General features: G+C 45.4%; 1 protein-coding gene across 1 annotated transcript in view; it reads left to right on the forward strand.

The window, feature by feature from the left end:
* Positions 1 to 13,451, forward strand: part of ASTN2 (astrotactin 2) — a 915,753-nt gene that overhangs the window by 320,595 nt on the left and 581,707 nt on the right. Inside the window, exon 5 of the mRNA XM_032635679.1 lies at positions 9,786 to 9,893. Coding sequence (XP_032491570.1) covers positions 9,786 to 9,893 — 108 coding nt within the window. The remainder of the gene's footprint in view (positions 1 to 9,785; positions 9,894 to 13,451) is intronic.

Raw genomic sequence — 13,451 nt, forward strand, 5'->3', positions numbered from 1 at the left:
TTCCATTGCTCAGGGCTGCCATATGGGGACAGGTTGGAAGGAGTGTGGATGTTTTTGTAGGACTAGACAAAGGGGAGTGTTGTGGTCACCTACTACTTCATAGTACCCCACCCCAAACTCAGTGCCTTAAAACAACAGTCTTATTATGCTCATGGATTCTTGAGTCAGGAATCCATAAACAAGAAAGAGAAGATAGACTGTGTCAGCTTTACAATGACTGAGACTCAGCTGGAAATACTCAGACACCTGTGGGTGACTCAGATGTCTGGAGGCTAGAATCAACTAGAAGCTTTTTCTCTCACATTTTTGCCACCTGGACTGAGATACTTTTTTTTTTTTTAACCATCTTTACTGGAGTATAATTGCTTTACAGTGTTGTGTTAGTTGCTGCTGTATAACAAAGTGAATCAGCTATATGCACACGTATATCCCCGTATCCCCTCACTCTTGCATCTCCCTCCCACCCTCCCTATCACACCCCTCTAGGTGGTCACAAAGCACCGAGCTGATCTCCCTGTGCTATGCGGCTGCTTCCCATTAGCCATCTATTTTACATTTGGTAATGTATATATGTTCATGACAGTCTCTCACTTCGTCCCAGCTTACCCTTCCCACTCCCCACTGGACTGAGATATCTTGAAAGCTGGGCTCAGCTGTGACAGTTGACTGGACCACTTACACTTGGCCTCTCCTTGTGGCTAAGACTTCTCACAGTGAGGGGCAGGTTTCCAAAACTGGAGTAAGTGTCTAGAGAATTAGCATGTCAAGAGAGCCAAGCAGATGCTGCATCGCCTTTTATGACCCAGCCCAAAAGTTATGCAGAGTCACGCCTCTTTATTAAAAATGCATGCCTAGGGGCTTCCCTGGTGGCGCAGTGGTTGAGAGTCCGCCTGCCGATGCACGGGACACAGGTTCGTGCCCCGGTCTGGGAAGATCCCACATGCCGCGGAGCGGCTGGGCCCGTGAGCCATGGCCGCTGAGCCTGCGCGTCCGGAGCCTGTGCTCCGCAACGGGAGAGGCCACAACAGTGAGAGGCCCGCGTACCGCAAAAAAACAAACAAAAAAACAAAAACAAAAAAAATGCATGCCTATGGCAGCCCAGATTCAAGGTGAGAGAAATTAGCCTTCACCTTTGACAGGGGAGTGGGAAAAGTCACATTGCAGAAGAGAGTGTGGGATGGGAGATTTTGTTATGGCTATCTTTGGAAAATCCAGCCTCCCACAGGAAGCAATGGAATATTCCAGAAGATAAAGCTTTACTGTCATGAGATACTGCGTTAAGCTTGATCGGAGAGCTTCCCCTCCACAGGCAAGCAGTTCTTTGGGCCAAAATCTGGGGATAAATTGAGATTTGTCCTTTCTTGGATAGTGGAATGATCACCTCTGGGATGGCCATATTACACTAAAGGTCAAGTGGGGAATAGCTTAAGCTGGAGCAATAAAGACAAATCCATTTTTAAAAAATAAACACAACTTTTATTAAGTATGTTGTTTTACAGTAACCAAGCATTAGATATTCATTGGAGGAAAACTATAAAATGCAAATGAAGAACAATAAGAAAAATTTTTTAAATACTCCAAATTCTACTACCCAGGGAATAACCACTAGAGTATCTTCATATATTTCTTTCAATATCTTTTTGTGCATGTGTGTGTGTGTATGTAAGTATATATATATATATGCATACATTTACATACTTTATGTGTGTGTGTATTTTTAAAACAATAGGATCGTTTTGCATTTACAGTTTTGCAATATGCTTTCTTAAGCTTGGTTCATAACCCTAGATCATGAATATCTCAGAATGACTTCTACTTTCCTCTTTATTTTTTAAATTAAAATATATTTAATTTTATTACACATACTCAGTGGAATTCACACCACATATCAGCAAATATGTATAAATGTGCACAAGTGAAATCCCTCTTTGTATTCTTCTCTGTTTACTTTTCCATTCAGCAACATATCATGGGGAGGTTTGCATGTCAGTAAATAGAGATTTACGTCACTGTATTTAATGATCTCATAAAAGTCTGTATTAGAGATATGTCACTATTTTTTAAAGCAGTCCCCTATAAATGGGCCTCTAGGTCATATTTTTTTTCCTGAAATTATAAACAATCATGTTTAATTATATTTTACCATAAAGATATTTTTTTAACCATAAAGATCAATTTAAAGAAATTCAACATGAATCCCAAGAATGCTGCAGAATCTTCTTCTCTGGCGACCAGATAAACCTGGGTTTGAATCCAGGTCCTGCCACCTCCTGGCTTTGTGACTATGGACCAGGAGGGCCATGTCTCCCAGACTCTGTTTCCATGTTGGAGGAATAGGAATATTTGTAGTCACCTCTGGGTGAAGTGCCTGGCCCTGTGCCTGGCCTGTCATGGTACCTGATGACAGGTAGCAGTTGTGGTCAGAGCATCTCCAAATGGTGGATGTGTGTGAACCTCTGTGGTTTAGCCCTAGAGCTCAGAGCAGTTATGAGCTGTGTGGTTTAGGGTGTGGGAAGATTAGCCACTTTTGTCCTCTTCCCTTGACTGGTACCATTTGTATTCCCTGGACAGCTGGGGGTCAGATGGGTTTTGCATTCCCAAGCTACATATTTCTCTATCTGGCACAGTTCTGGGCAATCTAAAAATGCAGTATCGCCGTCACCAGCTCGAGGAAGACACGGAGTCTGAATAATTAACATGTCACCACCATCCATCATGATACCAAGAGCACGGGAGATGGAGGTGGAGGAGTGCGTCAACTGGGGGCTGCAGAGCAGGTGTGTGGACAGGGCAGCCCAGTAAGAGAAAGTACGTTTGCAGTGAGTTAATCCTCAGGCCCAGGATAGACTATACATCCTAACAATTGCTCCAGCCTTTTCCATAATATGGCTCTCAAGTTGTTCAGATGCCCTGATTTGCCCCAGAGCAAACCTGGGGTCAGGTCTCTCCTTGCCAAAAATATCTGTGTCATCTTAGGGGAGTCTCTGTAAACTTCTGAATGTCTCAGTTTACTTATCAGCAGAATTGAGATAATTCCCATGCAGAGGGCTCAGCATCATGCCTGGAATATTTTAACTGCTTCCTCACCAGGAAGGAAACTCCAGAACGTCAGGAAGTTTAGTCTGTTTTATTCACTGCTTTATCCTCCCTCAGTGCCCAGAAACAGTGTTTTGATACAGAGTGGACACTTGGTCAATAATCGTTGAATGAATGAATGAAAAAATGAGTGTTGTGGTTATTTGAGGTGACTACTGGGTCCGGGACAGACTGACTGGTCACCCTCTGTGACCTCAAACACTGGATCAGGACGCCTTGAGCCTGGACGCTTTCAACAGGGGCTCTGTGATGTCTCCACTTTGCTCTCACAGTTCCCCATTATACAGTTTTTTTGGGGGGATATGCGGGCCTCTCACTGTTGTGGCCTCTCCCGTTGCGGAGCACAGGCTCCGGACGCGCAGGCTCAGCGGCCATGGCTCATGGGCCCAGACGCTCCGCCGCATGTGGGATCTTCCCGGACCGGGGCACGAACCCGCGTCCCCCGCATCGGCAGGTGGACTCTCAACCACTGCGCCACCAGGGAAGCCCCCATTATTACAGTTTTATCATGAGTCTTGTGAGGTTGCAAAGCAAACAGAGGGTCCTCTCTCTTTTTTTTAAACATTTATTTATTGAGGTAAAATTCACATAACATAAAATTAGCGATTATCTATTTAAAAGTGTGTAATTCATTGCCATTTAATACATTCACAAGATGTGCAGCCATCACATGTCTGTTCCAAGACATTTCCAGTACATCAAGAGGAAACCCCATACTCATTAGCAATCACTCCCTATTCTTCTCTTCCCTCTGCACAGCCCTGGCAATCACTATGTCTTACTTATTTCAGATGTTTTCTATAAATAGAACCATATAACATATGACTTTTTATGTCTGGCTTCTTTCACTTAGCAAAATGTTTTCCTCAGATCCAAAGTGCTGTTTGCAAGGTCCATCCATGTTGTAACATGTGTCCAGCATTCATTTTTATGGCTGGATAATATTCCATTGTATGAATATACCCCATTTTGTTTATCTGTTCATCAGCTGATGGACATGTGGCTTTCCGCTTTTGGCTATTGTAAGCAGTGCTGCTATGAATATTCATGTACCAGTATTTATTTGAAAACCCTCTCCAGTTCTTTTGGATATGCCTAGGGGCAGAATTCCCGGGTCATGTGTAATTTGTGTTTAACTTCTTGAGGAACCAACTGTCAAACTGTTTTCCACACTTTCTGCACCATTTGCATTCCCACCAGCAATGTATGGAGTGTTCCAGTTTCTCTACATCCTTTCCAACACCTGTTATTTTCTCATTATTTTGATTGTGGCCAACCTAGTGCCGAAGAAGTGGTATTTATCTCATTGTGGCTTTGATTTGCATTGCCCTAATGACTAAGGGGGGGTTTTTGAATCAGACCAAAATCCAGGTTCAAACTGGGGTGGTCCGCGACTATAATTTGTGTGATCTTAGATAAGCAGTATTGAGGTTCCGAAGGTTGGTTTGCCCCTCAGTAAAAACTGGGGTGATTCTTACCTCTCAGACCCCATGTGAAGTGTGGATGGGATATTGTGTATAAGGTGTCCAGAGCGGTGCTTATCCCACTGTGGTATGTGCTTTGCCCATCTTCTTCATGCTCCATCCCAGACCACTCAGGACCAGAAGGAACAGAGGCCTGTGGAACGAGGGCAAAGGAGCTGCTGCTTCCTCTCCTTTCCTCTTGCCAGCCTCTGCCATTCTCACTTTCTCTCGGCCCCTAAATAGAAATACTTGAGCAGCCCTGTATAATTAATGGCTGTACTTTAGCTCACTGTATCACCAATTTCATATTAAAATGCTAGCAGAGGGGGCCCTTTTCCATTTGTCTGAGTCATCTCCAAGTCAGTCTGGAATTGGCCTGTGGCCCCTGCAGGTTCTATGTATGGACACTCAGAGGTTGTTCGCCTTGGGTGGCTGTCACCTCCCTACAATGTCACAGAAGGCAGGGAGTTGCCACCCCCACTCAGTGGCATTTCCATTTCTTCACCTAAACTCAGGCAAGCACTGAATGAACGAGGAGTGTGCCCTCACTCTCACTTCTCTGATGTTTGTGCTGTTTACATACACTGCATTGTTTTCCTCATAATGACCATGTGAGCTGAGAGTTACTGCCCTCTTTTTAAAGATGAATTCAGACAGTTTGGGGGCCTTGCCCAAGCCCACACAGCTAATAAGCGGGACCACGGTTAGAACGCATATCTGACTCCAGTACCCTAATGTCTTGTACAGAAGTGCATGACGTTTCATGACTCGTGGATTAAACCAATCTAAAAACCTACTAGCCTTTAAGTGCCTGAGGGCAGAGACAATGCTATTGTCTTTTAATGGAATCTGAACTACACCATTTTTCATCCAAATCACATTAAAAAAATTCAGCACCTTAGTGGGGCCCATGGCTCATTCTTCATCTCTCCAGATTCTGGTCCTTAATTATACTCAGGAAATGTGTCATATAAGTGCCTTCAGAACTGTGCTCTCTGATATGATAGGCAACTGAAATGTGGCTAGTCTGTGCTGAGATGTGCTGTGAGCATAAAATATACACTGGATTTTGAAAACTTGTGAAAAATATATTAAATATTTCAGTAATAATAATTTTATGTTAATTACAAGTTAAGATGAGAATATTTTGAATATATTGGTTGAATCCAATAAATTCTGAAAATTAATTTTATCTGTTTATTTTTTACCTTTTTAATGTGGCTAGTAGCATTTAAACTTGCATCTGTGGCTTGCATTATATCTTGGGGTTGATGTAGAGGCAGCCTCTCTGAGCCTCAGTTTCAACTCTGAACATGGTACCTTGGTACTTACAGGAGGGACGTGAGGGCCAGAGTTGTGGGAATGGAGGGGGGGACCTGGAGAAGCCAGGCGCTTGGCCTTGGAGGATGGGAACATGTGGAATGCTGGAGGCATCACTAGGATCTAGCTGAGTGTAATGAGACTTCCTATCTATAGTACAATTGCTGAGGTTCCAGGGAGGAGCGGTAAAGAGTGGAAAATGTGCCCTGGTGCTGGGGGCCGGTGATGGACTTGCTAATCCTCAGAGGTCATGATCATCAAGCTTTTGCTACCGCTCTACCTCTGCTCTCACGCACACACACACACACATGCGCGCGCGCGCGCACACACACACACACACACACACACACACACACACACACACACACTTTCCCTGGTTATTGTAGCCATGAGGCAGGCTTTGCAGGCAGACCTGATTTCAATCCCAGCTCCCTCACTCAGCACCTCTCATCCCCTCTCTCTGAGGCGCGGCTTATTCATCTGTGAAACAAGGTTCACGATGCCTTCCTTACAAGGATGGCTGTGGGCATTAAGTGAAGTCTTTGCTCATGTTATTGGACATCAGCCTCGGGACTAAGGGAATAGAGTGCAGCCATTGTCTGGATTTGAACTGTGGGTTTATAGCTTATGAGCTGCGTGACCCCGGGCAGGTTACTGACTCTCCTTGTGCCTTCATTTCCTCATCCGTTAAAAGGGGAAGGAAAGTATTAACCTGCTTCTTAGGGTTACTGTAAGGATTAAACAAGGCAGTGCAAGCAAAGGGTTTAGAACCATGCCTGGCAGAGGGACAGTGCTATGGGAGGCTTAGCTTTTCTTATTATATTCGAATTACCTGGTGACTTTGCCATCCCCCCACTCCCCCTCACCCCCTGCCACAGCTAGACTGTCCCAGTAGGGAAAGACTCCTGTCTGAATTCTGTCTTCCACATTCACCATAATAGGCCATTTGTTTGGGAAAGGAAGGAAGATGAGAAAGAGGAGGAGAGGAAGGAAGGAAGGGAGGGTTTCGCTGGAATGTTTAAAAGTACTGCAGTAGCAGCAAAGGGCATGGAGTAGACTCCTGACAGGCAGATTCCTGCCTTTTCCTCTGCCGCCCAAACACAGCAGGAAGTATGACAGATGCTTCCTGTACTTGAAGCAGCTATTTCATCACATGCCTTCATTTTCCCCTTGGCCAAAAATTATGTGTAGATGAACAAAAGTCCCTCCCTCCCTCCCTCCCTCCCTCCCTTCCTTCCTTCCTTCCTTTCTTCCTTTTTCTGTAACAGTAAAATATTTTAATGGAAATTTTAAAAGCCTACTGGTCTCTAAGACCTCTGCTCTTCCGCTGCTTCCAGAATCTCCATGGGGCGTCTGCCAACTCCATTTCAATGGAGAGCCTTTAAATGGAGAATTGCATCCGGTAGAATCTGGAGTCTCCTGCCGTCTCCAGGTCCAGCTTTTAGTTGCTGGGGATTGGGGAGATGAGCACGAAGGGACAGGGACACATAGTGGCTGAAGACACATTTGGGACAGTGATCAGGTATTGTTGTCCCTTGTCCTCTCCCATTCATTACAACACACTGTCTCCAGGAAGCAGGAGGCCAAGTATTCATCTTTTCCATTTTACAGAGCATTAAACTGAGAAACAGTGTCATAACGGTTAAAAATTTGAGCTTGGCCGTCGGACACCCTTGGGTACCAAGTCTGACTTCACTCATTGTTCACAAATCACCTTCCTTTCTGAACATTGGCTGCTTCGTCTGTAAAGTTGGCATCATACCTCCCTCCCACGAGGACTGGGAGTTTGGAATGAGGTGATGTATGCAAAGCTCATAACACAGCGCTTGACACCTTGATGCCTAAAGGACAGTCTTCTTTCCCCAAGGTTCGCTCTTGAGTTGTTTGCAGGGAAAGCAGTTTACATACTGGAGAGCCCAGATTTGGAGCTGGACAGTGTAGCCCTGAGTCATAACTCTCCTGCTCATCAGTTGTGTGACTTTTGGCAAGTAACTTTGCCTATGTGTGTCTTTATATTATTGTCTTGTATGTTAATTACGCCTTCCTTAAGAGTATATCACAATGAGGATTGTATGTAATAATGTATAGACATCTTCTATATACATAGTAGCTTGCTACATGTGTTGCTGGAATGAACGAATGTGTAATAACTGTTATAGAAAGCATGTCTAAGAGTGGGATTTTTGTGGACCGAACATCATTTCAGATGCCCCACCAGAGGAAATGACAAAGTAAATCCTTTCACAACTTGAACAACATTTTCCTCTAACGTATATTTTTCTTTACTTCAGGTGGAATTTTTGGAATAGGTAATAGGTTTGCACAGTGCCTGATGCAAAAGATACAAAACATTTACAGGGAGAAGTAGTCCTCCTCCAGCGCCATCCTTCAGCCACTTAACGTGTCCACCCAGGACAACCATGTTTACCAGATCCTTGAGTCTCCTCCCAGATGTAGTCTGTTGGTGTAGGTGTCTGAAGCTCCATTCACTAAACAGTCTCCTAAACCAAACTCCCTCTTGTTTCCCACCCCAGCATGCTGTGAGGCTCTCCCATCACCATTTATTCTCTAGGGTAAAGAGTCCACCAGTCCTTTAAGCCCTCTCTTTCCACATCCTGGACTAAAAAGAAAGAAATAAATAGAGCACAGAGAAAATAAAAATTACCCATATTTCTCCCTGAAGAATTAACCGTTATTAGTAATTTGGTATATTTCTTCCTAGCCTTTTTTCCTCTATCGGTTTTGTAATCAACCATTCCTAGCGTATGAATACATCGCCTTTTTCCCCCTCCACACGTTCCTCTGAGTTTCTCTCTGAAGCATCCCTTGCACTCATCTCTTCCTCTCCATCCTCACCACCCCTGGCCTCACCTAGACCCCCATCTCCTCTTACCTGGTGATCCCTGAGACTCCTGGCCGTGCTCCCTCCCTGGCACCCATTCTGAGGTCTGTGAGCCACCGTCATGTCCCTCCTGGCATGCACAGCTGCTGAACTGATTCTCTCTCTTGCTTCAGAACCTTCCGTGACATCCAGAATTAAGCCCGCAGTCCTCAGTGTGGCACTTCCCCTGGGTGGCTCCCACAGATCCTTCCCAGTCAGCGCTCTGCTCTGGTGCCTCTTCCTGCCCGCACTCCCCCTCCCCAGGGATATCTCCAGCTCTTACCTCTCCTCCCAACTCCTTTTTCTACCACTGAAGCGCCCCATCCATCCTTCCATCCCTGACCTAAAATCTCCCCTCCTCCATAAAGCCTTCCCGGGTCCTCCGTGTTGGGATGGATTGCTCTCTTCCATATTCCCCGTGTCTCATTGTGTGGGAAACATGGCCATGAGTTAGATTAAAGGCTCCTTAGTATCCCATTTGTCCCCATGACTAGCTTATGATCCCCTGGCTGGCAAGGACCGGGTGGTATCTATCTTTGCTTGTCCTGTGTCTGGCTCTGGGCCTGGCGTAGAGGAAGCACTTGACTGAAACGTGTGTGTGAAATTAAGTCACCTGGAATGTTTTCTCAGAGGTAGGTTCATCATTCTAAGCAACAATGTACCTATCAATTATCTGGTACCCACCCTGGACCAGGTATCTAAGTATCGTATCTCCTTTAATCTTCAAAGCAACCCCACAAGGTTTAACAGCTTTTCCCCTGTTTTAGAAAGAAAGAACCCAGGACTCAGAAAGGTGAGGCATCTCCTCAAGGTCACACAGCCCCAAGGCTGCCAAGCCATGGTTAGAACCCAGGTCCGAGTCATGGCAGAGCCTGAACGCCTTCTATAAATCATGCCGACTCCTGGGCCACTTGGGATTTACAGAAAGGAGTCTGGAGATGGGGTTGCTCATCTTCGGGATGGATGAGGGATTTAACAAGCTTCTGGAGGCCTGTGATGACTGATGGATTGTGATTTTTGCACAGGGGGAATCAGCTTTGGGAGAACCAAGGGGACGTCGGGTTCAGAGGCAGACGATGAAACGCAGTTGACATTCTACACGGAGCAGTACCGAAGCCGTCGCCGCAGCAAAGGTAACAGAGTCCTTGAGAAGGTTCCAGAACCAGGGTTTGGAGGAAAATCTGGAAAGCAGCTTTTGTGCTTCACGACAAACCCTAAATCTTCTTCAGCCTGGTCCCTATCTAGTTAACACTGAACTTGGCGTCTGATACCCTGAATACCCAGTCTCTGTTTGCTTTCTGTCTCACCCCATTCCTCAAAGGATTTAAGTTTATGCAGTTTTTAAAAAATCCATCACAATAGAGAATTGGATTGAAAGGAAAATCGGAGTAAGGAAAATAATTCAAATTCAGCTTAGATGTATGCATGGTAATCCGTGCCATGCTGTGTTGTGTAGTTCTTAGAAGGAGCTGACAGCTTAACGCAGAGATTCTTAGCAACCAGAGTGCAAAAGGACACATACAGCAGTAAAATGCACAGGGCCTACGGGATAAAAGTAGCGTTTGCTCAGGAAATTCTATTTACCTGACACAGAGACCAGACAGAGAGTTCGCCAGTTGGTTCCAATAAACAGGGCTCTGGGAGGGCTTCCTGGAAGCCGAAGCTAGACAATGACCTGGGCCCAAACTTGGCTTTGTCGCTGTTCATCCACAGAACAGAAGCAGTAATCCTAACATTCCCCTGTTTAAGATGGGGTAGCAATACCTCCCTCTCAGGGTGATGGTGGGGTTAGATGGAAACATGAGCATCTCCTGTTTTTTATTGTTTATTAGTTTTCTTAAATTAATTAATTTATTTTTTACAAATTTGTATTGGGGTATAATTGATTTACAGTGTTGTGTTAGTTTCACGTGTACAGCAAAGTGAATCTGTTATACAAATACATATATCCACTCTTGTTTAGATTTTTTCCCATATAGACCATTACAGAGTATTGAGTAGAGTTCCCTGTGCTATATAATAGATAACTAATAAGGACCTACTGTAGAGCATCTCCCGTTTAACTGCAACTCCCGGCAACAACTTTTCCCTTTCTCCACGGCCACCATCCTAATGCCTGTCCCCTGCATCCTTTGCTTAAAAACTGTTACAGTCACCTTCTCGATATTCTCACCTACTGTTTCCAACCCATTTTCAACCCTGCAGCCAGTGATCATTTTAATAATGTAAATAGGGATCATGTTGCTTCTTCTCTGCTTAGAAGCTTTAATCCGTCCTTTTGCATTTGGGAGAGAATGTGAAGTTCTTGCCACACCTACGATCCCCTGAGTGGTCTGGCCCTGCACATCTCTCCAGGGCTCTGTCTGCTCTGCTACCCAGCACTCTTCTCCAGCACTTCCCCATCTGTCCCACCAGAAACTTCACAAACATTCTCTCCCAGAACACTTCCCCCGCCCTCTCCGACTCACTCCTACTCACTCTGACATCTCCATTTAAATGGCATGTCTTAGCTGAGCCATTCTACATACAATTTCCCTGTCTCATTCTACACCAGCTCCTGCGCTGTTCCTTCTGCAGACTTTCACCCCTGGAATTTTACATTTACCTATACGTTCTCTGGACAATGTTTGTACCCTCCACTGAACTGGAAGTTCACGAGAAGAGATACATCCATTGTCACTTGTATCCAGCTTTCCATCCCTGCACCAAACACAGGGATGGGTCCATATTTTTGGTTCAACTATAGGTTCATATATTTGAACCAATGAAGGATTAACGAATGAATGAAATAAATTCCTAGCCCAGTGTCCGGATTATTACAAGCGCTCAGGGTGAATGGTGGTTTTCCATCTGGCCCTCCTTGTTTTCTCTCACTCCATTCCCAGTTACTGGGGGGAAAAAAAAAAAAAGGTCTCCTCTCCTTTCCCCTTCTCTTTTCCACTCCTGGTGAGTAGAACTAATGCCTCAGGCCTGCCCATTCTTCCACCTCAAGCCGCCGGGGAAGGATGTGCCTGGTAGTCAGAGGAGGGCCTGAGTACTGATGTCGAAAGCCGGTTCTGCCTGGGTTCTTCAAGCACGGTTGGAGCGAGTGCAACCTGAAGGGATGTAACAAGTCTGGGAGGTTCTCTGGCAGACGCGCCCAAGGCTGATGGTAGAGAGAGGACGTGAAGTGGGAGGAGAAAAGAGACAGCTCACAGGTGTTTCCTCCCTAGTCCCTCTCTTTAGCCTGTCCCATGAGAGAAATAGAAGTGGCGCTGGATTCAGCCAGTCCTGGCTGTGAATTCTGACTTCACCTCGTCTGCTTTGTGTGGCCATGGATGGGGCTTTTCACCTCTGGGTACTTCTCTCTGTATAAAATCGAGCTACTGATGACTACCTCGCAGAGCCAGCAAGTCTAGAGATGGAAGGTTATGGGACTCACCCAGAGGTGCTCAAAAATTTTTGTTCTTTCCTCCTGAAACGCCCCTTCCCTTGAAAACAGTCTGCACCCCAAAGTAAATCAGCTAAAATCTCAATTTTGGCAATAGGGTCTACTGGAAAAGAGATTTATGATATAGTCTGAAAATCAACCCTTTCTTCCCTGAGCCTCAGGTTCTTTGTCGGGGAAATGGGACTGTTATTCCAAGGTGTCTGCTATGGCCAGGCAGAACCCCATCCCAAAGCAAAGAACTGTAGTCATCTATATGGTGAGTGGGTGGAGAGGAAGAAAGACGAAGGGACCGAGAAACAGAGACTGAGAGACATGTGCGTCTGGTGGGATTTCCCTAATCAGAAATCAGCAACCTTTCTCTGTAAATGGTTAATCGGTAAACATTTTCAGCTTTGCAGACCTTACAGTCGCGATTGGAACTACTCAATTCTGCCATCTTACCTTGAAAGCTGACACAGACAACACATAAAGGAATGAACATAATGTGTCCTAATCAAACTTTATTTCCAAAAGCAGAAGCGGGTTCAGATTTCACCGGTGGCTCACAGTTTGATGACCCCTACCCTAAACCATCCATATCATACAGGTCACCTGTAGGACTGATCCAGGAAGCAGGAGTGAAATCTCACAGTGCTTTGTGAAATGAATCTGATCTCAGGGCATACGTGGTCTTGCTGCTGAAAGGAGTTTTTTGTGAAGCAAAGAGTTTTGTGTTTGGTCAAGTGAATACCCATCTACTCCATCATTTGTTTGAGGTGTGCCAATTCTGATGGTATTGGACAGAACTAACTGTTGAGGTAGCTGGATATGGTAGGTTCCCACTTGGCAGAATTCCACCTTTATTAACTAGAGATGACACCGCACACAACAGAAGACTCTGGACTCATAGTCCGGAGATGTGGAGTGAAGTCTGTAGTCCCACCACCAACACACTCAGAGAGCCTTGGCGAGCGTGTGCCCTCTTGGGGCCTCAGTTTTCCTATCTGTGAAACAAGGATATTTACATGTCATGTCATCAAGTCTGAAGCTCATTTTAATCTAACCTACATTTAGGGAATGATGCTGGGCAGTGTGGGAAACAGGGCCCGGGCCCCCAGCCTCAAGGTGGTTATAACCTCCTTGCGGGGGGAATGCAGCTCACACAGAGAAGCGATGCTCATCAGGATAAGCTCGTGTATGACTGAAGGTCCAGATGAGAGCTGCAGATGGCGTGTCCAGCCACAGGCACAGGGCTGAGCAGGAGACAGAGCGGTACAGCTGC

The sequence above is a fragment of the Phocoena sinus genome, chromosome 6 (genome assembly GCF_008692025.1).
Source record: "Phocoena sinus isolate mPhoSin1 chromosome 6, mPhoSin1.pri, whole genome shotgun sequence".
NCBI classification, from domain to species: domain Eukaryota; kingdom Metazoa; phylum Chordata; class Mammalia; order Artiodactyla; family Phocoenidae; genus Phocoena; species Phocoena sinus.